The following is a 23,298-nucleotide window of genomic DNA, read 5'->3' as shown; positions in this document are numbered from 1 at the left end:
TTTCTAGCTTTAAAAAAGAAGCCAGAGAATGATTTCTAGTAAATTTCTAAACTTAGTCTAATATGCAAATTCTGCTCCTTTTTTTTTTTTTTTCATTTTTGATTGATCTACCTACAGATGGAGCTGCAACGAGCTTGGATTTTGTTTAAAAAGAGACACAAAAAAAAAAGGAAAAACATTCCCCCAGAGCTTACAGGACAGCAAGTTAGTGTAACCATTATAGTGTCCAAAGGAAGACTATGAAGCTGGGAAGGGTCTGAGGGCAGGGGATGTGAGGGGTGGCTGAGGGCCCTGGGTTTGTTGGGCCCAGAGCAGAGGAGGCTGAGGGGAGTCATCATGGTGGTTGCAGCTCCTTGTCACAGAATCACAGGATTGCAGAGGTTGGAAGGGACTTCAGGAGATCGTCGAGTCCAATTCCTTTGCTAAAACAGGTACCCTACACTAGGTCACATAGGTAGGCTCCAGTTCACAAATATCTCCATAGATAGAGACTCCACAGCCTCTCTGGGCAGCCTGCTCCAGTGCTCCATCACCCTCGCTGTGAAGTTCTTCTGCATGGTGGTATGGAACTTCCTATGCTCAAATTTTAGGCCATTACTCCTTGTCCTATCACTATGCACCACTAAGAAGAGCCCGGTATTCATTTGCCTCCCACCTCCCTTTTGATATTTATAAACATTAATCAGATTCCCCATCAGTCTTCTTTTCCCCACGCTGAACAGTCCCAGGTTTCTCAGCCTTTCCTCATCAGAGAGATGCTCCCGAACCTTTATCATCTTTGTGGCTCTCTGCTGGGCTCCTCCTAGGAGATCCCTGTCTTTTTTCAACTGAGAAGCCCAAAACTGGACACAGTGTTCTAAATGTGGCCTCATCAGGGCAGAATAGAGAGGGAAGATCACCTCCCTAGACCTGCTGGCCACGCTCTTTTTAATGCACCCCAAGGTCCCACTGGACTTCTTGGCCACTAAAGCACACTGCTGGCTCATGGCCAACCTGTCATCCACCAGGACCCCCAGGTCCTTCTCCACGGAGCTCAGCATCAGCAGCTCAGCCCCTAACCTGTACTGATGCATGCGATTATTCCTCCCCAGGTGCAAGACTCTACACTTGCTCTAATTGAAGCCCATCAGGTTCCTCTCTACCCAACTCCCCTTCTACTTCACCTTCTCTTGGCAGCCTGCAGCATCTCACAGGGAGCAAAGGGACAACGCTGAGCTCTGCTCTCTAGGGAACAGCCTGGAGCTGCACCAGATGAGGGTCAGGGAAAGGTTCTCTTTCTGGACCTCCTGCTTCTCCCACTGCACTTTTGCAACACGAAGGACTTGCCAGATAAAAGTCAGATTTGATCTGCAGTCCAAACAGATTAAGTTAGGGCAAAATTAGGACAAGCAGAAAACTATAGCTGACACAATTTGATCACCAGTGGGTTGATGAACCTCATCTTCACAGAGAGGAGCTCGTTTCCATTAGACCTGGCTGCCTCCTGCAATAGCTTAATGACTTCTTTAATTGCTGTTATTGTTAGTATGTGGAGAGGAGGAGGGCAGAGGGAAGAGCAAGATAAATTTATTTCAGGTTTATAAAAATGCCCACACCCTGTCATGCCACATTTCAGTTCTGCCAGGAAAGCAAGAAATTGTGATGTTGTACAATCAGAGTTAATTACGCTCAAGGAAAGCAATGTGTCATTTTCTACCAGAAACGTAAAGCTTTGTGACATTTGTACATAAAAAGCAGAAACATTCACCAAACGCTCTGCTATCTGCCCATACTGATCACCAGCACTGCACTGGCATTGCATCCCTGGGCACCATTCCCCAGAAACTGACTTCAGGTGACCATTATGAACATGAAAGTCATCCAGTTTTTTTGAAATAGGAAATTTTTCCTAGAATAGAAACCTTCCCGCTACAGAACAGAGTTGGGCTCCTTAGGTTTTGGCAAAGAATTTATTATTTTTTTTCTACTACAGGAGGAAAAAATATTTTGGAAGGAAAAGAATAGTGGTATCAACTGGCTGAACCAATAAAACATGTAAGGGTGGGGATCCCCTGACAGCAGTGAGAGCATCTGAACCCACATCCCCAGCTGTGGCCACAGCTGGGAGGAAAATTGTGTCAGGCAAGGAGCCTTAAGGCAATCACAGCACAAAGCAACACAGCTGAGGAGAAGGGCACTTGCACACACTGCCTAGAACAGTGCTGAGAATGTGGTCAATGTCAAACACACAGGGGTGAATCTGGTTTGAGAGCTTGCAATTAACTTCTAACTCTTTATGACTTTTGTGGGGAGGAGAAGCCTGAAACTTCTTTAAATTGTAACATGAGGGAAAAGGTTAATATCCACTGCTGCAGAATCATAAGGTTGATGTCACTGGAAGGATTTATGGCTGCTACCTGCAGAATGCTAATTCCCTTGGACACCTCACCAGTGACAGTTTCTCTGTGCAGTTCCATCAACAGGACTCTGGGACCAAACCAAGCAATAAAAGCCACTCAGGAATGGACTATCCACACCAACCAATGTGGGGCAGAGATACGTGGTTAGGGATGTGGTTAAATACAGGACCATACATATCTGTCATGTTTCTAACCACCAAATTCTACAATCACTGGGAAATGGTCAGGGGGAAGTTGTTTGCTGTGAGAGCGGTGAGGTGCTGGAACAGCTGCCCAGAGAGGCTGTGGATGCCCCCTCCATCCCTGGAGGTGTTCAAGGCCAGGTTGGATGGGGCCCTGGGCAGCCTGGGCTGCTCTGAAATGTGGAGGTTGGTGGCCCTGTGTGTGGTGGGGGGTTGGAGCTTCGTGATCCTTGAGGTCCCTTCCAACCCAAGCCATTCTGTGATTCTGTGATAGTATCTGTGCAGGAAGCTGCACAGTAATGCTTGCTCCAAGATGAGACCAAGACTGTGACCTGAAACAACAGCACATCTTGCTAGAGGACACAATCCTCTCCAGCGATGGCAGGTTGATTACACTGGGCCCCTGCCTTGGTCTGAGGGGATGAGATGTGCATCAAAACAGCAGGAGGGCTGAGGCAGTGCCAAGAGTGAACCAGGCAGATGGCATCAAGGTGCTCACCAAGTGGCTGCCTACAGCACACCTCGTGTCATTGACAGCAACCAAGGGACTCATTTCACTGGTGCCATGATACAACGCTGGGCAGAAGAAAACAACATTGAGCTGTTTTGAGACTCCACCTGCCATATAACCCAATGGGGGCAGGCCGTATTGAATGCTTGAATAGTATTCTGAAGCCTGTTCCAGCGCTCTGTCATCATGACTGCAGAGAAGTTCTTCCACGCGTCAGTGAAGAACTTCCTACGTGCAAGTTTTAGGCCATCTGTGACTACTTTTGGCTGATGCCCCATCCCTGCAGGCATTCAAGGCCAGGCTGGATGTGGCTCTGGGCAGCCTGGGCTGCTGGTTGGCGACCTGCACGTAGCAGGGGGTTGGCACTGGATGAGCACTGTGCTCCTTTGCAACCCAGGCCATTCTGTGATTCTATGACAGAAAATTCCAGAAAGTGAAGCCTGCCTGCCAGCGAGTTTTTTAGATGTTAAATTCACGCGACGTCGCCGCCAGCCAATCAATGCGCTTCTCTTCCTCTGGCCGCCAATCAGAGCGCTCTTCCTCGAGAAGGCCCCGCGATGGCTCTCCATTGGACGATGAGAGGGATGGGTTCAACCAATGAGATGCGGCGTGTGGGCGGGCTGAATTCAAACGGACGGCGGGAGGGGAGCGGCGCCATCTTGGGGCCGGAGCCGGCATCTTCGGCCCCTCAACCTCGGCCCTCAGCGAGGGGTAGGGCAGCGCTCTGGTGGTTCCTCGCTCTTCTCCATGCGCAGCCGCGAGCCATGCACGTAGCCGGCTTTGACTCGTCAGACGAAGAGGCCGCTGAGGAGGAGGGGGAGAAACCGGCGCCGCTGCCGCTGTCCTGGTGAGGAGCGGGGCGGGCGCTGTGGGTTCTTATCGGCCCTGTGGGGAAGCGTGCTGTGGGACGTGCTGTTCCCTCAGCGTTGTGCTGAATCTCTCTTTAAGTGACCAGCGTAGTGCTGGTTTTCTTTTCTATATTTTTCCGATTACTTAACGTGCGGTTTATCTTCTGACAGGCTTCCTCTGTCTCCTGCCTACTCGTCTGCGTTCCTGGGCGTGTGTTCCCTGCCGGGTAAGCAGCACTGCTGAAGTCTGTGGGTGTGTTTGAGCTGAGAAGAAGTATCTCATAGCCCTAAATTCTGTTTCCTGTTATTTGGCAGAGTGTCTTCCAAGTAGTATCCTTCCAATGTTTGTAGGGAGCACGTAGACAGGAGGGGGAACAGCTGTTTGTGAGGGTGGATGGTGATAGAAGATTGAATGGTTTTAAAGTGAGACAGGGAAGGTTTAGGTTGGATATGAGGAGGAAGTTTTTCAGCCAGAGGTGGTGAGGCACTGGAACAGGTTGCCCAAGGAGGCTGTGGATGCCCCATCCCTGCAGGCATTCAAGGCCAGGCTGGATGTGGCTCTGGGCAGCCTGGGCTGCTGGCTGGTGACCCTGCACATAGCAGGGGGTTGGAACTGGATGAGCACTGTGCTCCTTTGCAACCCAGGCCATTCTAGGATTCTATGATTTAAGATACCTTGAACTAGGTGGTGCCAGTACTGATGAGAATCCCACAAAAACTTGAACACCTGCAAAAATGTACACCAGAAATAGTTGTATTTTCATGTTGAGCTACATGAGCTGCTCCTGTAATAGATGTTTAACTTTTGAATGCTGAACTCCAATGGCAGACCTGCCAACAGAGCTCTTATACAGGATTCTGCTCTCATGTTTTCAGGGTATGCGTCAGGAGGTGCACAATCCTGGCACCAAATGCACTCTGGTTTATAATATCCCAAACTTTTCATCTGTAAGGTGTACAACAGCTTAAAACCCTAAGTGACATTTAAAATCCTGTTCCATGACCGTTTAAACACCGTTATTTGCTTAATACTGTATTCTGCACTAGCAATCTATTTGCAGAACTAAAAACTGTTGTGGGGCTGTGGCTTTGGTGCTGAGGGGAGGTTGTCTGCTTTGCTCTTCTGTTGTAGCAGGCATTTATGAAACGTGAGGTCATAATCAGCATTCATCATTTGTTTTAGGTTGCAGGTTTAAGGATGTTAGAAGGAATCTTCAGAAAGATATCGGTGAGTCTTCTCATCAGTGCCTGAGTGCCTCTCATTGTCATGGAATGGTAAGAACAATGTGCATGTGAAATAAAAGCAGAAGATATTCTTACAGGCTTCCTTTGACTTAACCTGGAGTCTTCTAAACGGCCATAAGGCAGATTTCTTCCTTCTGAGGATGTAACCACTACTAACCCATAGGCTGCTGGATTTACCCACTCATATGCAGTTCTATATTGAAAAGAGAAATGTACTGTTCAATTATTACTTACATTAAAACACAGGTATCACTAACATTTGACAGTTTACCGTAAATTATTGATTACAGCAGAGTTTATTACAAACCAAAAAACTTAATATCACTTTAGATAATTTAAAAACCTTTTTAGAATGGTCCAAATACTTTACTTTGCTACAGCAGCTAACAAATATCCAACCATCCCCACCCCTTCATTTTACTTTACCCCTTCATACAAACTAATTTTCAAGCTGCCTTCATATACATTTTTCTATTATTCAGAAAGAGCCAAAATTAATTCTACTGATCAACAGTAAAAGCAAAGATAACTCTCTTCTTAAAAAAACAAAAGTAATAGACTTCACTTCATTACGAATTTTCATTTCTCCCCCATTGGATGTTGTTTATTACATTGGAATCTGATGGAATTGTTCATCTAACCTGGGCAGGATATTTCCAGGCTGGAGCAATACAGGTATCTTTGTATTTCTTTGTATTTCTCCCAGTAACTTGAGTACTATGAAGTCACACACCATGTACAGGCCAAGAGCATCTTCAAAACAGTTAGGACTGAGATGAATTACAGACCTGTTATCACCCCTTCTCAGTGGAAACTGTGAAGAGGATAGAAAAGATGAAATAGTGTAAAAAATCTGTGCTTGGTATTCAGCTGTAAAGACTAGAAAAGGTAGACAGTTGACAGTTATAGCTGGAGATGGGGTAGAATCATGCTTAAGCCAGCAGTAGTTAGTAGGACTGTTTTCAGTGCTGACCTTACTCTGGGTGAGCTTTGTCTACAGGCTGAATCTGAACTGAGAATTCCTCCTGCAGGTTATCTGAAGGCGAATGTAGGCAAGACTCAATCGAAATAAATGCTGCTCAAAGCAAAATTGCTAACTTCTATTGTCTTAACTGCAGAGGCTAAACGAGGGAATCAAGTAGCTAATCTGTTTATGCTTAAGCTTGATAGGCTTTGTTTATTTGCTTAATCTGTTGGCAGATGAACTAAAGAACTGTGGGACACAGGATGTGTTTGTGCTTTGTACCAAAGGAGAGCTCTTAAAATACCGAGTACCAAACCTTATAGATGCCTACCAAGAGTGTGGGATCTGTGTGCACCACTATCCCATTCCAGATGGAGATGCTCCTGACATGACCACCTGCTGTACAATTCTGGGAGAGCTCAGAAGCTGCTTGGAAAGCAACAGGAAGACAATCATCCAGTAAGTTGTGATTCCTTCACGGAGTGTTCCTGCATGACCACCTGAAATGAAACCCTGTCAAATGACAGTCACTTTCTTTAGGGTTAGCTCAAGCTGTGAAAAACTTCTTTCACCTCTTACCCCTTTGGAGCTGACTTGGCCTTTCTGAGATCTGTTTCTCCCTCTTTCCCCTTCTCTGTCCTGCAAATGCTTCAAAATGTGTGCTGGCTGGTAGTATGCAACTCCTTGTGGCTAGGCTGGTTGGATATCAGGTATATAGGAACAGTTGTAAGTTAAAGCAGACACTGTCATAGGATAACATACCCCAGGCTGTTTACCAAAGGCTCATTGGGTTCTAGCAGTTCAAAATCCATTTTAAATTGCATAAGACTGATTGAAAGTTGTATCTTTAGGCATTTGTAGCTGAGCTCAGGGTAGAGAAAATGAGCTTTCTGAGATCCATGTTCCCTGAGAGATCCTGCTGACAGCTTCCTGCACATTCAGCCACTGAAGATCTCAGACTTCTTACTGTTGCAGAGGCTTGCTGTTACCATTAACTCACAACTGTTATCAAAACCTTAACCTGGAGTAGGATTTTTAAGGAAATGGAGATTTCTTCATACCTTTTGTTGACCTCTTGTGCCTTTGGGTCTGTTACCGAATGAAGAGGAACTTTAAAACAGCAGATTCTCTACAATGACAGTAAAAAAGGAAGGTCTGGAGAATACATAGAGGATACTTAGTATTTCTGGGAGTAATTACAAGGCTTTCTGGTACTACTGCTGCTCTTGAATACATTGAGGCAAGAGCTGTATGTTACACTTGCATAGGAAGGGACTGTGAATGTTACAGTGTACCACAGCTTGCTATAACCAAACATTCTCTTCTCTTGCAGCTGTTATGGCGGTCTCGGACGCTCCTGTCTCAGTAAGCAGCTCTCAGTGCCTGATTAACTAACCTGATTAACTAACCTTTGTTCCCAAGAGACACCACTGCCTAAAGGTGCAGCAGTCAGATGGGACAAAGGCCGTCCGACTGTATTTGGTAAAAGGTCCAGCAGATCTGTATCTCTGATATGGTGGGGTTGGCTTTTCCTAGAGTGGTTTTCACAGAATAGACCTGTTACTGTGCCAAAGCAGTGCTGTGCAGAGCAAGAGGTGCTCAGCAGAATACATGCTTTCCTTTCCCTTACAGTAGCTGCATGCCTCCTGCTTCAGCTTTCGGATGTAGTGACACCTCAGCAAGCAATAGACAGCCTCAGAGAATTAAGAGGATCTAGGGCGATACAGACAATCAAGGTAATGGGTCTGCAGCAGGTAACAGATGGGTTGAAACAAGTGAAGAGTCTGGACAGTCCTTCCTTCCACTTAACAAAGGGATCCCTCCATCTCTTGAAGGTGTTTCATATCTGCTGCCCCCACTGCTTTCCTGAGTTCGAGCTGCTTCTGGCATTTTTCTTTCCTGCTGATGCCAGCCTGGTCTGCCTATACTGAATTCAACACATGTCCTGCTTGTCTGCTCTTTGCCATCATTAGTAATCTCTTGCTTTCTCATCCTTATCCCTGCTCATAACTCACTAAGCTGTTGTCCCTCTTTCTGTTGTCCTCATTCTCTTCTGCTTAATTTTTCTGCCTCTTTCTTAAATCTTTCTAACTCAGCCTAACTGTAGCTGTCACATGAATGCACTAGCAGTCTTCTTTCAAGAAGTACCCCTAACTTTATTTTCAAACCCTACATGGAGGGTCTTAAGCTGCTTAACAGTTGGGTTTCTATTTTTCTTTGGTGGGGATTTGGCTACTCTTGGTTCAGCAGAAGTTCATACATAAGTTATGTTCTTACAATAGTTCTGTGTGCAGACAAGAGAGGGTGACATTGAATCAGTTTACAAGGCAGTAGCTTCCAAGAAAAAAGGAGTTACCTGAAGCCTGTCTCCTCACCAGCTCTAAGCCTCTATGGAACCCAAATTTATTTTGAGCTCTTTGTTGAATATCAGTTTTCTGCAAACCAAGAGGACAGATAAGGGAGCAGCTTGCATCCTTGGTTGAAGGAGGTTGGGGGTGGGGGTAAGAAATATGAACATCATTTGAAGCCTTCACGTGGGTTGGTCTTTCCTTTAGCCTCTGATAATCAAATCTCATATTGAATACTTGTATATTAGTGCTCCAAATGATGTCTGGGTTGACATGACAGCTCTTAGCACAAACTGTTGGGTCTCATTATGCTGAATGGAGATTGTTTGGCATCATGGACTCTTTGTGGAGAGAGCAGAGCTCTTTGGTTGGCCCAAATAAAGCAACTTTGATTTCTAACATGGAACTCCCACCTTCCTAGACTTACCTTAAGCTCACATGTGCCCTTCCTGGCAAGCATAGGAGCTGAGCTGAGATCCATCTCATCTGTCCGATGATTTAAAAAAATTCCAGAGGATTTGGAGTGAGCACAAGAAGAAAAACTAAATAGAGTTGAAGGCTGCTTTTTGAATTCTGGGGAATCAGACAGCTTTTTAAGATGAATTGTGCCTGTTGCAGAAGTACATAGAGCTCGTTACAAATGTGATTGTGCTTTTTCAGCAATACAATTATATCCATGACTTCCGAGAGAATGCAGCTGCACAGCTGGAAGCACAGGATACAGTACAAAGATCGGTGTCACGGTGAACATGTGCTGGATTGGCTTTGTCTACGTGGCTGTGGCAGACACCTGGATGAGGCAGCTCATCTCAACCTCAATAACTGCTTGCTGTTACTGCCTCAGTGACACTGCTGCTCACTTTCAGATGTGTGTGTAAAACGTTGGGGCTGGGAGCAGAAATCTTGATGGCCACAGAGCATCTTCATCTTTTTAGCAATCGTTAGTACTCACTGCCTTAAAAATGCACTGAACTGTTTTGTGTTCATTTCTGGTGTGGTGGTGACCTGAATTCCTAACAGGCTTCTTCTCAACACAAGGACAACTTGAATGTAGACTATCTCATGTTTAGCATCTCTTGGCACTGTGCTGCCACTGCACTGGTGTGCTGGCCTCTCTGTGTTGACATTCTGGTGTGTTTACTGCATGGAAGCAGGGCTGGGCTATCAAAGCTACAACTGAATTTCGTTTGTGTTTTGTCTCTGTTTCTGTGTAGCATGAGAAATGGGACAAGTGCTGGACAGGCAGGGAAGATATGTGTGAAAACAAAACAATCTGTAACCCTATCACAGCTAAGTACAGACTTGGAATGCCAAAAGGCTGCCTTCTACTTCAGTGCCTTGGGAAAGGAGAAGAGACAAATGTACTTCCTGGCCACAGCCTTGTTTGTAAAATGTAGCTATATATAATAAATAGATATATAGCTATGTATAATTCCTCAGTTCTGGCATACTTATCTACAGCAGCAGGACAGACTCAAGCCAAGCATTTTGTTCCTAGGGGCAGCTGGAAGCTGAAGTTCACAGTAGAACCCCACTAGGAAGTTACTCTCCTGCTTTCACCTTTGGATTCCCATGTGTAAACTTTATTGGTTTATTTATTGAGGAACATTTTGCTTCTGTGCAGCTGAGTGCACAGAATTATGGCTCTGCTCTCTCACAGCCCTGAGTTTCAAATGGCTTTCCAAAGAGACTTTCAACATCGTTTAGCAAAAAGCTCAGAGTCACAGCTTAAGGAAAAGAGTTCTTTTGTCAAACACAGAAGTGGTGGAGTACAGCTTGGAACTGTGGGGTGGGTTGGAAGAGGAATTTGGAGGTACTGTGTGAAATTAAGCAGAATTTTTCAGCATGTTGTCATCTTTCCCCCCCCATACACACACACTCATCCTGTGAGGCACAGCTCACTGCCTCTGGGCACCTTTCATTCTAGGCTATGGAAGTACTCAAAAAGCAACCAAATTAATGGGAGACATTCAATGACTGTTGAAGATGCCAAGTCCCCAGTGCAGGAGATCTGTAACACGTGGGTTTTTACCTATTTTCTTCCACTGTACAGCACATGAATATTGGACTACAGATTTCTGCAGCCACCTGTATGATGTGCTATTAGCTCTCGCACCTGAGAGACTCAAAGGGAACAATTAAACTATTTATACAAAAATGTGTTGCTAGAACTGGAAAATTACTTCATTTTCCTCTGCAGTTAAGTGGAAAAGATTCTTAGTTATCACATTTAAGCTGCTCACAACAACCGTTTACAACGCAATGTTACCAGTTTATGTGCAACATCTCTCCCAGCCCCAATCACTATTTATCTGCAGAGCCACAACAACACAAAAGCAGGGAATTGAAGCTTCCCTTTTCCAGACATGACTTGATTCTGTGTTCCATTTATAAAAGGTAATGCAATGATCCCCTCAGAAAACAGCTGAATTTAAAGACAAAATGAGGCACCAAGTAAAAATAAGCATGTCTGAATTTGAGGCTTTATTTATTGCACTAAGGAACAGCAGGGCAGTTTCACAATTTCTCCTTTGAAAAGCTCTGTAGTATTACTCTCAAGCTCAGGAGTATTTTCACCATTGGAATTGATAAATGTGGATTTATCTATTTGTGAGTAAGTTTGCTAATGGTGTCTGTGCACAGACTGTAAAAAAATCATTAAATTCACTCCTTTGTGGACAATGCAATGTTTCCTATCACGATGACGCACGCCTGTGATTACAGCAAGGCTAGCATTTGGTGAAAATACAGAACCATGCACTTACAGGGAAAGATTACCCAGATAGGAAAAGAAAAAAAGAACAGAAGTGCTGTTTCTGCAGTTGTGTCCCTGAATTCATCTCTTAAGACTGACATCACCTACAGGTAGAGCACGGCATGCCCAGTCCCCCCAGCCTGTGGCAGTACAGCTGATGGCAGTCAGAGGGATACAAGGCTGAAGCCCGGCCCAAAGGAACTGCTGTGCTATGGCTGCTCAGTTACAAACACCTACTCGAGGACTACGGCTGTTCCTTATGGAGTGCAAAGTCAAAACCCAGTAATCTTTATACTAATGTACACGTAATTCCATAATTTCAGTGTCCCGGTAAAATATAAGAAAACAGTCTTTCCACAAGTATAAAATGTGGAAATATTTTAAAAATAGGGGAGTCGTTGTTTTGTAAAGCAAATGCGATCATCGGGTTCCGTATTTAATCTTGGTACGACGTCGTCGCTGTAAATAATCCATGGTTTGTGGCTTTTGCATGCACTTAAATGGAACAAAGCTTGCCAAATGTCTTCTTAAGAGCTCACCAGAACATAAATCATGCTGAAAAATAAGAAAAAAAAAATAACATTCAGATGTGTAATTTCGATAAACGTTACACGTTTAATTATGAGGTCTTAAAGGAACAAATCCGTGTGAGGCACGTGGACTGCGACAGGAGGTGTCACACAAACACACCAGAGGGGCACTACGAAGGATGATGAGAACTGATGCAACAAGCAGATGAAGCAGCACCGTACAGGGAGCCCTGTAACACCCCTAACCCATGTCAGCACTCAGCAGCTGCGTCACGTTGCCAAGCACCCATCAGCTTTTGGCTTGGAAGCAGGACAAGGCACACGAGGGAGTTGTGATGGCTTTCGTGGGTCCCATTCCTTTTCACTCTCGGAATGACTGCCACCTTAAACTCAAAGAAAAATCAGTTCCAATACCTACACAACTGAGAAGTACTGCTGTTCCAATTTCTTAATGAACATACAGGTCAGGGTGGGGAGGGTGGCATTCAGCTGTGCTTAAAAGAAGAGAGGCTTGGAGCTCTCCAGTCATTCTAATGCACGGATTCAAAAGAGTCATTCCAACCAAATTAAGACTTGTGTTTTAAATGGGATATAAGGCACTGTGTGAATTATTTCCTCGGGAAAGTTGGTGTTATTTACATTCCTGAGTTCAAAACTTCTCTTGGCGCTGCGCCCAGCCTAAAAGAGCAGACTAAAGATTAGACAGAGGACAGAGGAACAAACTTACCCATATAAGTAGTAAAAAAATGATAGAAGGTAGAATGCTAATTTGCACCATCCTTCCTTCTGGCAATAGGCTAAAATGTCTGCATTCATGATGGTTGTAGGATCATACAGACCAGGGCCGCTCATCACAGGTCTACTCATGTACCTGGAAGCGACACACAATCAGTTTTGGGGCACCAGCAATGACAAACATGGGTTTGTGCCCCCCGCCCACCAAGCAGCACAGCACTGCAATGAGGAGCCACAGCCCACAGCTCCTCACAGGAGACTGCAAAGTGAAGGAGGCCCCACGCTAACCATGGGCACCGAAGAGTTTCTAACACTGAGTCCCAGGAGCTGCCCCCAGCCTTAAAGCCAAAAGGCCAAGCTCTGGCACAGCAGCTGGAAATAGGACATTTGTTTATAAATGAAAAACAGTATTCTACCAGTTGTACGTGGGATTCCTTATAAAGGGTTGGAAAAGGTGGAGAAGGGATCACTGCAGCACCCTACGTAGCCTGCAGCCGTGAATCATTACTAAAATGCATGCTGGGTACCACAGCAGAGCTGTGCTCACACAGGTCAATGCAGAATGATCCTGCAGCTGTGGCTTAATGCAGGCTGCTGGCAAACAGCCACCCTACCTCCAGCCAGGACATCACAGCTACATCCACACAGGGAAAACTGTTCTGTTGGGTTCCGTTTCAACCTCCTGCAGCTCCCTGCACTGATGCTATCACAGAATCACGGAATGGCCAGGGTTGGAAGGGACCTCAAGGATCACGAAGCTCCAACCCCCCACCACAGGCAGGGCCACCAACCTCCACATTTCAGAGCAGCCCAGGCTGCCCAGGGCCTCATCCAATCTGGCCTTGAACACCTCCAGGGATGGACGGGGCATCCACAGCCTCTCTGGGCAGCTGTTCCAGCACCTCACCACTCTCATAGCAAAAGCAGGGCTGCCACTCCTACCAGCAGCCCACGCTGTCAGTATGCAGCTTCAGTGCACCTCTGACACATCAGCTGCCACTGCTGCCCAATATGGGGTTCTTGCACAGCACAAGGGAATACAAACAAGGAGAGGAAGCAAAGCGATGCTTTTTATTTGATAGCCTGGATGTCAGCTTTCTCACTGCCACCTCAGGAAGCATCCTTACTTGCTGCAGACACAGAACACTTAACAGGAAGCACTGCAATGAGTTACAATTAACATGATTACACAGATATCAGACTCATCAATATTACCTCCAAATATGATAAGCCAACAAAGGCATATTGAGACCCAGTGTAAGCCACTCTGCTGCACAGAGAAACATAACACAGAAGAATGCATGGATGAGGTACTCTGGAAGTACAAGCTGGAAAAGAAAAAACATGAGTTAGAGGTTTGGATAACTGAAAGCAAAACGTGCATTGTTTCATCTATTTTGGAGGTAAGCCTTTGTTTAAGAATTCTTTTAAGGAACACTAACAAGACTGCAGCAAGTGAAAAGAGCAACTAGCAGGACGTGCCTTGCTGTTTTCACATGATATTCATCAACTGAGAAGAATACTTCATAAAATGAAATGCTCAGAATAAGAGATCTCTATTGCTTCTGTTAGCTTAAAGCACGCCGTGAACAGACCCACGGTTTATACGTGGCCTCCATAACAGAAGAGACAGAGATATTTCTGCTCACGTAACAGAGAAACATCACCAAGAAACACGTGCTGTGAAACTGTTTGGAGGCAAAAAGATGTTTTGTGTTTTCATATACGAATATCGAAACAAAGCTGTCAGATAGATATAATTTTCAGCTTCCAACTGGTGCCAGGATGGGATCTCTGAGGCCAAGCTCTGCCCACCAGGTAAGCACACAGCCAGCTTTGGCCTCCTCCACCCGCACCTGGCGTGCATGCTTGGCAGCATCATGCTTTCCAGCAGGAGCCCACAGAGCTAACTATCAATTACTATGACACGACAGAAGCATGGAATGCCAGCTAGTATGAGTGTTATTAATAGGAGTAGTATGGAGGGCTATGTGGGTAAATGCATGCAAAGAGTCAGCGAAACATTGCACCCACTATGAGACCAAGGCACCCCAAAGTGGTATCGATCCCTCTTTTATTACACCACTCAGAAAGAAGCAAATCTTCCCAACTAAGGAGCACTAGAGCGTTTCCTCATGAGAAATACTGCATTTCTAGCTGAGATTTCAGCTGTGTGTGCCTGCACTCACACACACAACACATCCTGCTCTTCTTCCTTTCCATGCAGGACTGCATCAGTGCCACAGCGTTCTGTAATTCTTGTTTGAAAGCACCAAACCATCTCCCTCAGAATCTCAAACCTCCCAAGAAACATCCTCACCACCTGCTCTGCTGCTACGTTTTGCTTCCTGAAGTGGCAAATACCAAATAAAATGAAAGCACATCAACAAAACCAAGCTGCTGTAACTGAAAGGTCTCAGCAACACATCTGTGTCCAGCCCTTTCTGGGTATACTTACCAGTTACAACTCGGCATCTATTTATAGTGGAACAACAACAAAACCAGTGCTACTCTGTGCTTAGCATCCTATTTACCAGCTCTTAAAATCTGGAGTTTATTTCATGACACATTTCAGAACGTATTTCTCTTTACCTTCTCTATGAGATCCTACTCCCACACCAGGGCACCTCTCTTGCAATGCTCCCACACCGACCCTCCCCAGCTGCCTTTGCCACCATGTAGCAGAGCCCAGCTCTTCGCTTCACTTCCAGTTGCTAACCTCCTTCCACAACAAATCCCAGGTTAGTTACTATTTCCAACGAAGCCATCCTATAAACAACCACCACATGCACGTGGGTTAGCAGAAAGTTAATATTTGCTTTAAACATGCACACTGTAAATACTTTAAAAGGTTGCAATAACGACATAATGCATCAATGCAATGAGAATTTGCCTTCCCCCACACTGCAGCAGGCCCAGCAAGGGAAACTGTTAGATGCACGGCTATCCAGGCAGCAGTGCTCTGCCTATGGCCTCCTGCCCTTCTCTTGCTGACCATTTACATCCCACGCATCTGACACGCACTCTCTCCCCCAGCTACTATAAAATACATTTCCCTCTGCATAATTTACCTGGCTCTTCAAAACACAGAGTTACAGTGCAGGACTCACCTTCTGCACTGCGCCAAACCAAGCTAAAAGAAAAAGCCACGGGGACAAAAACACCTGCTTTACCAAACCCCGTGCTCTTGAACAAGCTCCCCTCGTGCTCCTGGTTACAGATACAAACAAATAATTTGCCTCCAGTGCTTCTCACAAAGCAGGGAGTATCAGAGCGGCATCCCTGATCGTGGAACACCAAACAAAAAAAGCGAGGATGACATGTATTGTGTTATGGCCACCTCAGTCAGAGAATCACAGAATGGCCAGGGTTGGAAGGGACCTCGAGGACCATGAATCTCCAACCCTCCACCACAGGCAGGGCCACCAACTTCCACATTTCAGAGCAGCCCAGGCTGCCCAGGGCCCCATCCAACCTGGCCTTGAACACCTCCAGGGATGGACGGGGCATCCACAGCCTCTCTGGGCAGCTGTTCCAGTACCTCACCATTCTCACAGCAAACAACTTCCCCCTGACATCCAACCTCAATCTGCCCTCCCTTAACTTCAAACCATTTCCCCTTGTCCTGCTGTTATCTACCCTTTCAAAGAGCTGACTCCCCTCCTGTCTGTAGGCTCCCTTTAGGTACTGAAAGGCTGCAATGAGGTCACCCTGCAGCCTTCTTTTCTCCAGGCTGAACAAGCCCAGCTCCCTCAGCCTGTCTTTGTAGTGGAGGTGCTGCAGCCCCCTGATCATCTTTGTGGCTCCTCTGGACCCTCTCCAACAGCCCACTGTCTTTTTTGTACTGGGGGCTTCAGACCTGGACACAGTACTGCAGATGGGGCCTCACAAGCGCATAGGAGAGGGGGACAACCACCTCCCTGTCCCTGTTGGCCACCCCTCTTTTGATGGAGCCCAGGATACCATTTACTTTTCAAGCTACAAGAGCACACTGCTGGCTCATGTTAAGCTTTTTATCCATCAGGACCCCCAGGTCTGCAGGGCTGCTCTCAAGGACCACTCCTTCCAGTCTGTATGGATGCCTGGGATTCCTCCTGCCCAAGTGCCAAACCTTGCACTTTGCTGTGTTGAACCTCATTAGATTCACCCAGGCCCACCCTTCAAGTCACCTCAACCCTGAAGCAGAAGTGGAATTTCCTCACTCAGTGCTTGAAAAGAACTCATCTCTAATAACCTCAGAGCTTAAGCAAGGTTTATTTCAACCTGAGGTTTCTACAACAACCCCCAGTGGCAGGGGTTACATCTGGATGATCTGTAAGGTCCCCTCCAACTTAAGTCATCCTCTGATTCTAACCCGCAGGACACACAAAACGGGCATGTAACAGTTTTCCTCACTTCACAGTGAAGCTAAAGCAAGCAAAATTGTTGGGCACAAAATATGGGAATCCACGAAGCTGTGAGAAACCCCACGGAACAAAAACCAAGCGGATGAGCAGGCAGACAGAATGAAACATCTCAGGTATAACAGACGTTCCTAACGAAATGAAAGCGGCATTAAAAATGAAACTGAGAAGCAGTACACACCTTTAATGCAATTTTGACTCTTTTAATCTTTTTGACCCTTTCAACTGTCTTTGTGCCGAAAACGTAGAAAGCAGATTGAAAGAGTGTTAGTGGGACAGCTGAGAAGATCACCACAGATTAACAACAGTCAGAACACTCAACTCGAAAGCACAGAAGAATCAAAGAGTTTCCCCTACAGTTCCACCAGGCTGCTCAGCACAGATGCAACTGCTGCTCCATTCTAACAAGGTAACAGCAAACACGAGCACTTCACACGGACACAGGAAGCAAAAACCTTAGAGGGCAACTTACGGGATTGAGCGTATTGCATTGGTCAATGGGATTCTTGTAATCTGTCTTCAACTCATCAAACGCTATAATCTGCAACAGAACGGGAACAGCCGTGATCCTTCAGCCCGGAAGCAGAAAGGCATTTGAGGAGCCAAAAGCAACACATGGGCACAGGTGGGCACAGGGCCGCGCTGCCAGCGTTACTTCCCAATAGCTTCTAAGGCAGCAAAAGCTCCCATCCCGTCCATCCCATCCCATCCCATCGCCTCCCCTCCATTCCCTCCCAGCCTGGCACAGCTCCCCCAGGCCGCGCCGTGGAACGGCTCCAATCCCCGGGCTGCACCCCGCGGCTCCCCTCTCCCCTCTTCTCCTCTCCCCTCCCTCACTCACGTGCCAAATGGCGAAGAAGATGAGCGCGGCGGTGAGCAGCAGCGCCAGCATGTAGCAGAAGGCTGCGAACGTGAAGGCCATGGCGGTGGCGGCGGGCCGGGCGCGGCGCGGGGGCTGCCGGGCGCGATCATTCACCGCCGGGGCCGGGCCGCGCAGCCGCTAGGCTATAGCGCCCCCTGCTGGTGCCCGCCGGCACTGCTGAAGTGGCGGTGGGCGTGGCCACGCGAAGGAAAAGTGGGCGTGGTCACTGTAAAGTGGGCGTGGCCACGTGCGCGGGCTCGCTGGAAGACGCGAAACGTCAGATAGGAATGAATGAGAGCAGCGAGTGATCGCACCGCTTCCAATCGGCGCAACCCGGAGCCACAGGAAACAGCAAAGAGATGAGAAAACAAACGGCTGGAGGAGAAGTTCGGATGTATTTCTCCCATCGGTTCATATAAATGTCCTTCCAGTTTTAATGATGGCTCCCTGCAGTATCAGCAATCCAGGGTCATACTCTGCAGTCACTTCTGGGCAGGTGCTGTAATGAATGATCGACACAAAACTAAACTGGTGATCTTTGCCAGTGTGTGCACACCATTCATCTGCAATGACCTTGTCAGGAGTAACAGAGGGCAGGAATTCTGTATGACAAAGGTTGGTTCAGTGAAGGATCTGTTGTATTACAGATTGGCTTTTTAAACACCAATGCAATGAAGAGCAAATTCTGTAGAAAAGGCCCATTCTGGTTTTCATTTCACTCATTTGGGATTTCAGAACACACAACAGCCATCTCCTCAGGATTTGCTCTGATTAAAACTTCTTCCTTGGATGAATTACAAAAGAGCCAAGAAAACAAGAGGAGGAAAACACAGCAGCGATCTGGAGATGGCCTATAGCTTCTCATGCACTTTCCTCATTGAGTTTAATCCTGATTGGAATCACAAGGGAAAATGTCAGTGTGTGTCCATCTTAAAGCATTTGTTCCTATCAGAGAACAGACACACGATCAGCCATAACTCAGCACTTACAGTCTGTTCACAAGGAAGATTTAGCTGAAGGAAGTCAGTCCAGTTGCAGCAAGCAGGGAGGAATCTAACACTGTTAAACTTAGCAGACTTCCACAGATTAAGACTGAACTTACTGGGTATGAAGGTGAGAAAACTGTTAAGTGTTTCTCTGCAGCTTAGAAGGGGCTCTCCATGTACCTCTAACAGTGTGGCTGAGGTCCCACTTCTGCACACCTTACATGCACACGTGAGAAATCATAGAATAGAATCATAGAATCATAGAATGGCCTGGGTTGCAAAGGCCCACACTGCTCATCCAGTTCCAACCCCCTGCTGTGTGCAGGTCGCCAACCAGCAGCCCAGGCTGCCCAGAGCCACATCCAGCCTGGCCTTGGATGCCTGCAGGGATGGGGCATCCACAGCCTCCTTGGGCAACCTGTTCCAGTGCCTCACCACCCTCTGGCTGAAAAACTTCCTCCTCATATCCAACCTAAACCTCCCCTGTCACATTTTGAAACCATTCCCCCTTGTCCTATCACTATCCACCCTTGTAAACAGCTGTTTACAAGAGGCAGAAGAACATCACTGCTCTCACTCACCCCACTGGTGCACCAGCAGACAGCAGGAGGCAGGATGTTGGTTCACGGCTCACTCTTTGATCAGGAGGATGAAATGCTCTCTGAACTTGTTAGCACTAATTTCCTTCCTTGGGCAAACATCCTTTCCTGTTGTGATCATTAACTCATCCTTAGGTTCAGCCATTCTGTTTGTGACCATGTAAATAAATGATAAAAGTTAAACATTCCTTTGCATGTGACAGTAAATCTGAAAAGAAACAAGGATCACAATTAAAGCTCAATTTTAAACCTCAGTGCTGCTGGGCATCTCCCCACAGCTCATCATGAAATCTACCTGTGGCCTCAATCCCTCCAGCATTTCCTGGTAGATGGCACTGGTTTCCTTCTAAGGAAGGAATTTCCTTCCAATTTCCTTCTCTAGCCCAATGCTAAACGCTCAGCCTGCTCTCCCAGAAGGATGGTTTGTTCTCCTGTTAGTGGCTATCACTAAAAAAATCCAGTGCTAATTAGTAGAAACAGAGTCACCATTGGATATGGGGTTACAATTTGATCAAGCTAAAATCAGGGCAGCTGCCTACCAGGGCAAATCTGCTCCTCCAGGTGTAACATTATCACTGTGCCAAAGCAGGGGAGATGCATGAAGCAGCCAGAAGATGTGGCCCAGTTATCAGAACATCACACTTCCCCCCTGCAGCTCTGACAGGCCCAGCAAACGATATGCAACACAATTGAAAATGTGGGAGGGAGAAGTCAGTGTGGGACAAGGGAGACTTCTGTCTCGTTGCTGTCCACAGACATCCTGTAGGGCTATCCTGTATAGAACCCTCAGGTCCAGAACATATTTACACGCTTAATTCACACTAAGTAGGATTTCCAAAAGCCTTCATCTCCACCTAAAGTCCTTTCAAAGTCTTGCTTTTGATCTCTCAGGCTATATCCGTATTACCAAATCAGCTCAAGGCTCTACCAGCTCTTGAAATTCAACCCCCTGCTTGTTCATAAGATGTAAGTGCTGCTCCGCAGTGGCCCTGGCTCAGCAGCAGGTCTCCCAGCAGCACTCACACACAAGGAGCAGGCTGCTGGGGTGGCTGGCTCACTCTCCACATCTGTCTCTGCAGCCCATGCAGACAAACTCATGGAGCCTTAAGCTTCAAGATCTTGGGATTAAACTGCAGAAAGGAGATCAGATGCAGCATTGGCACAGGGAATGCAGACAAAAATAGGAAAATAGAAAAAATAGACGAAGATAGGACAAGGGGGAATGGTTTTAAAGTGAGACAGGGGAGGTTTAGGTTGGATATGAGGAGGAAGTTTTTCAGCCAGAGGGTGGTGAGGCACTGGAACAGGTTGCCCAAGGAGGCTGTGGATGCCCCATCCCTGCAGGCATTCAAGGCCAGGCTGGATGTGGCTCTGGGCAGCCTGGGCTGCTGGTTGGTGACCTGCACATAGCAGGGGGTTGGAACTGGATGAGCACTGTGCTCCTTTGCAACCCAGGCCATTCTATGAATCTATGAAAAAAGTTCTCTGGGAAAGGACAATGGCTGTGCCTCACCTCACAGCCAGCAGAAGCAGGCTTATGGCAGCCTATCCTTGAAACCTGGGTACCAAAGAAAAGAAGGGCTGTTGAGTGGATGCATCTCGTTTGCCATCCTTGCAGTAATACAGCTACACAATTCCTTTTGTTTGCTTTTGAAGCAAACAATTGCACATTCACAGCTGGAGGTAGGGTATAAATATTATCTCTCACTCATCCCTTGATCCAGCCATCCTGCTGAATTAATCACGTTCACAAATCAATCCAGGATTTGACGCTGTCAGAGCAGATGGCGAGGCAGGCTGTGTCTGTAGGGCAGGCACAGCTTTCTTCCTATTATCCAGCAGCATTTTCCTGCAGCGGATATTTAAACTTAAGACATTATTTGGAAGAAATGCTAAATCTCTCCCGTTCCTCATTCAGCCCAGTTAAGGGCACTGACCCCTCACTTTCTGCTCTACTTCTGCCCCCTAGGGATTTAGGAAACATAAGATGCCCAGCACCCCTTTCCCTTCCAACTGAACATTTTCTGCCTCATTTTCTTCCTCTGTGTTCTTTTTTTTTTTTTCTTTTTGCAGAAAAGAGGTGATAACAACAGATGCTGGACAGCGTGGGATTTCAGGGCTGCTCTACACTAATTGTAGAGCAGAGTGCTGTAGAAAAGAGAAGCTGCATTCATGCTCCTAGCAGCCTTCCATGGCACGTAACAGCAGGAACAGCCTTGATGGGACTTCCCCACCGCAGCAGTAAATTTGCCATGAAAGACAGTCCCGCTGTTTTCCCAGTGTTCACATCTGTTCTGCATTCAGTGTCTTTCTAGTTGATAATTGCTCTCCTCTTCCCTCTGCCTCCTGCTGAGGAACTGCTGGAGCTGTCAGAGGCATTTCAGCTGAGCTCAGTCACGTTCTGCATGCGATGCCTCACTTAGCAGCAAAGGTGAATGAGGTTAACCGAGGGGATGTTTGCTGTCCCTGAAGGAATGAAACAGTACAGAACAGCCCAGAGGAAACAAGCCCCTGCAATGTCACAAAACCAACCGTGCAGATTTACTACATCTATGCAAATGTATCAAAATCCATCTCCTTCACTTTATGGATCCACTGGAGAAAAGACATAGAACCCAGACAGACCATGGTGAAGCTGCAGAAGACACTGCACTCAAATACTGCAGCAGACACCTGCCATCCCCACAAGACCATACAGCCTCAGTATCACCAAAAGGAACAGCAGATATAGAAGCTCCAAGGGGTAACAGTGGCCAAGTTTGCTCAACTTTTCAATATAAAGTTGGAAAACAGAAATGTGTTGCTTAGAGATGTGGTGGATGTTTCTGTCCCTGAGCTTTCAAGGCGAGGTGAGATCAGGCCATGGGTAACCTGATGGAGCTGTGGTTTCCCTGCTTGTTGCAGGGGAGCTGGACTAGATGGCCCTCAGAGGTCCCTTCCAACTCTAAGGATTCTGTGATTCCAAGAGATCTCCTTAGCAGCTCATCTTAGGCAAGCCAGCAGATCCGGAAGAGAAAACAAAACCTGTACATGACATTCAAGCAGATTTGTACTACTGCACAGAGGTTCTCCATTTTGTTCCCGATTCCTTCTCTAGCTTTCACTTTAATAAGCACTCAACTGAGCTTTCCATATAACTATTAAAAGCCAATGACCTTTTCTGAATGGGAGCAGCTGCCCTTCACGTCTCTGTATCTTTCTGCAAAGCTTTTTAGTCAGCTTTTGATTTTATTGTCTTGATAACCTGGAATTATCAGTAAGCTATGCCTACATTTTCTAGTTAAGCACCCTCAGTGAACAAGAGAATACCGCAGGGCTGCCCAGGTCACCTCCTCCCAGTGTGACAGCTTTTCATTCCCATCTTTTTCCTCCTTCTTCTCCTCTTTAATCAGCTGTTCTTGAGAGCCATTTCTGTTCCACAGCAGCTCAGCCATCTTTCTCAGAGCTGTTGGCAACAGATTCTGTTGTAACTTCCTCAGGTGACCAGGAAGCCATTCAAAAGCCAGCTGTGCTCAAGCTGCTGTGCATTACTTCCATCACAGCTGTTAAATTCACCAGGGATTGTGTGTACCTGAGGAAGAAGGGGTTTACTTCTATCATATTTAAACTGTGGCCCATTAGTTCTGTTTTTCAGCACTGGCAGAAGTGATGACATGTCAGCTACTGACACTGAAACACCACAGTTATTTTCAGCAGCTTTTTCAACAAGGTAGGAAAAGGAAAAAAAATTCTGAAGAGCCATTCTGTCCTCCTTCCTGCTGCTGCCCTTCATAACAGATGGAAAGAGGAATTCTTACCCTGAGAAGAGCCAGTGAGGAAGCCCAATGGACACTAAACACCACAATACAAGTTCAAAGCAAATTCCAGATTGCTGAGAGGAGAAAGGTCATGCCTAATGTCAATGACTTCCCCTTTCAGATAGATCCATGCT

At 46.5% G+C, this 23,298-nt stretch overlaps 2 protein-coding genes across 3 annotated transcripts; one reads left to right on the top strand and one right to left on the bottom strand.

Annotated features, from left to right (window-relative positions):
• Positions 1-3,736: 3,736 nt before the first annotated feature.
• CDKN3 (cyclin dependent kinase inhibitor 3) lies at positions 3,737-9,678 on the top strand. Of its 2 annotated transcripts, none has more exons than XM_031605439.2 (7): positions 3,737-3,939; positions 4,112-4,167; positions 5,124-5,168; positions 6,386-6,608; positions 7,483-7,514; positions 7,782-7,885; positions 9,158-9,678. In XM_031605439.2, exons 1-7 carry the CDS (start codon positions 3,857-3,859, stop codon positions 9,242-9,244), a joined length of 630 nt encoding a protein of 209 aa, XP_031461299.1. In that variant the 5' UTR covers positions 3,737-3,856; the 3' UTR covers positions 9,245-9,678. The 2 variants fall into 2 exon arrangements, with proteins under 2 accessions (XP_031461299.1, XP_031461300.1); XM_031605440.2 differs by lacking the exon at positions 9,158-9,678 and adding an exon at positions 8,919-9,134.
• Positions 9,679-10,964: 1,286 nt separating this feature from the next.
• Positions 10,965-17,921, bottom strand: CNIH1 (cornichon family member 1). Its single transcript, XM_031605441.2, has 5 exons — positions 17,762-17,921; positions 17,393-17,461; positions 13,733-13,845; positions 12,510-12,653; positions 10,965-11,807 (listed from the first exon to the last, which is right to left on the bottom strand). The coding sequence occupies exons 1-5, from the start codon at positions 17,840-17,842 to the stop codon at positions 11,780-11,782; spliced, it is 435 nt and encodes a 144-aa protein (XP_031461301.1). The 5' UTR covers positions 17,843-17,921; the 3' UTR covers positions 10,965-11,779.
• Positions 17,922-23,298: the final 5,377 nt, after the last annotated feature.

Source organism: Phasianus colchicus, chromosome 5, assembly GCF_987193195.1.
Source record: "Phasianus colchicus chromosome 5, bPhaCol1.hap1.1, whole genome shotgun sequence".
NCBI classification, from domain to species: Eukaryota; Metazoa; Chordata; class Aves; order Galliformes; family Phasianidae; genus Phasianus; species Phasianus colchicus.
The sequence above is the reverse complement of the archived record's forward strand: the minus strand, read 5'-3'. Positions and strand labels throughout refer to the sequence as shown.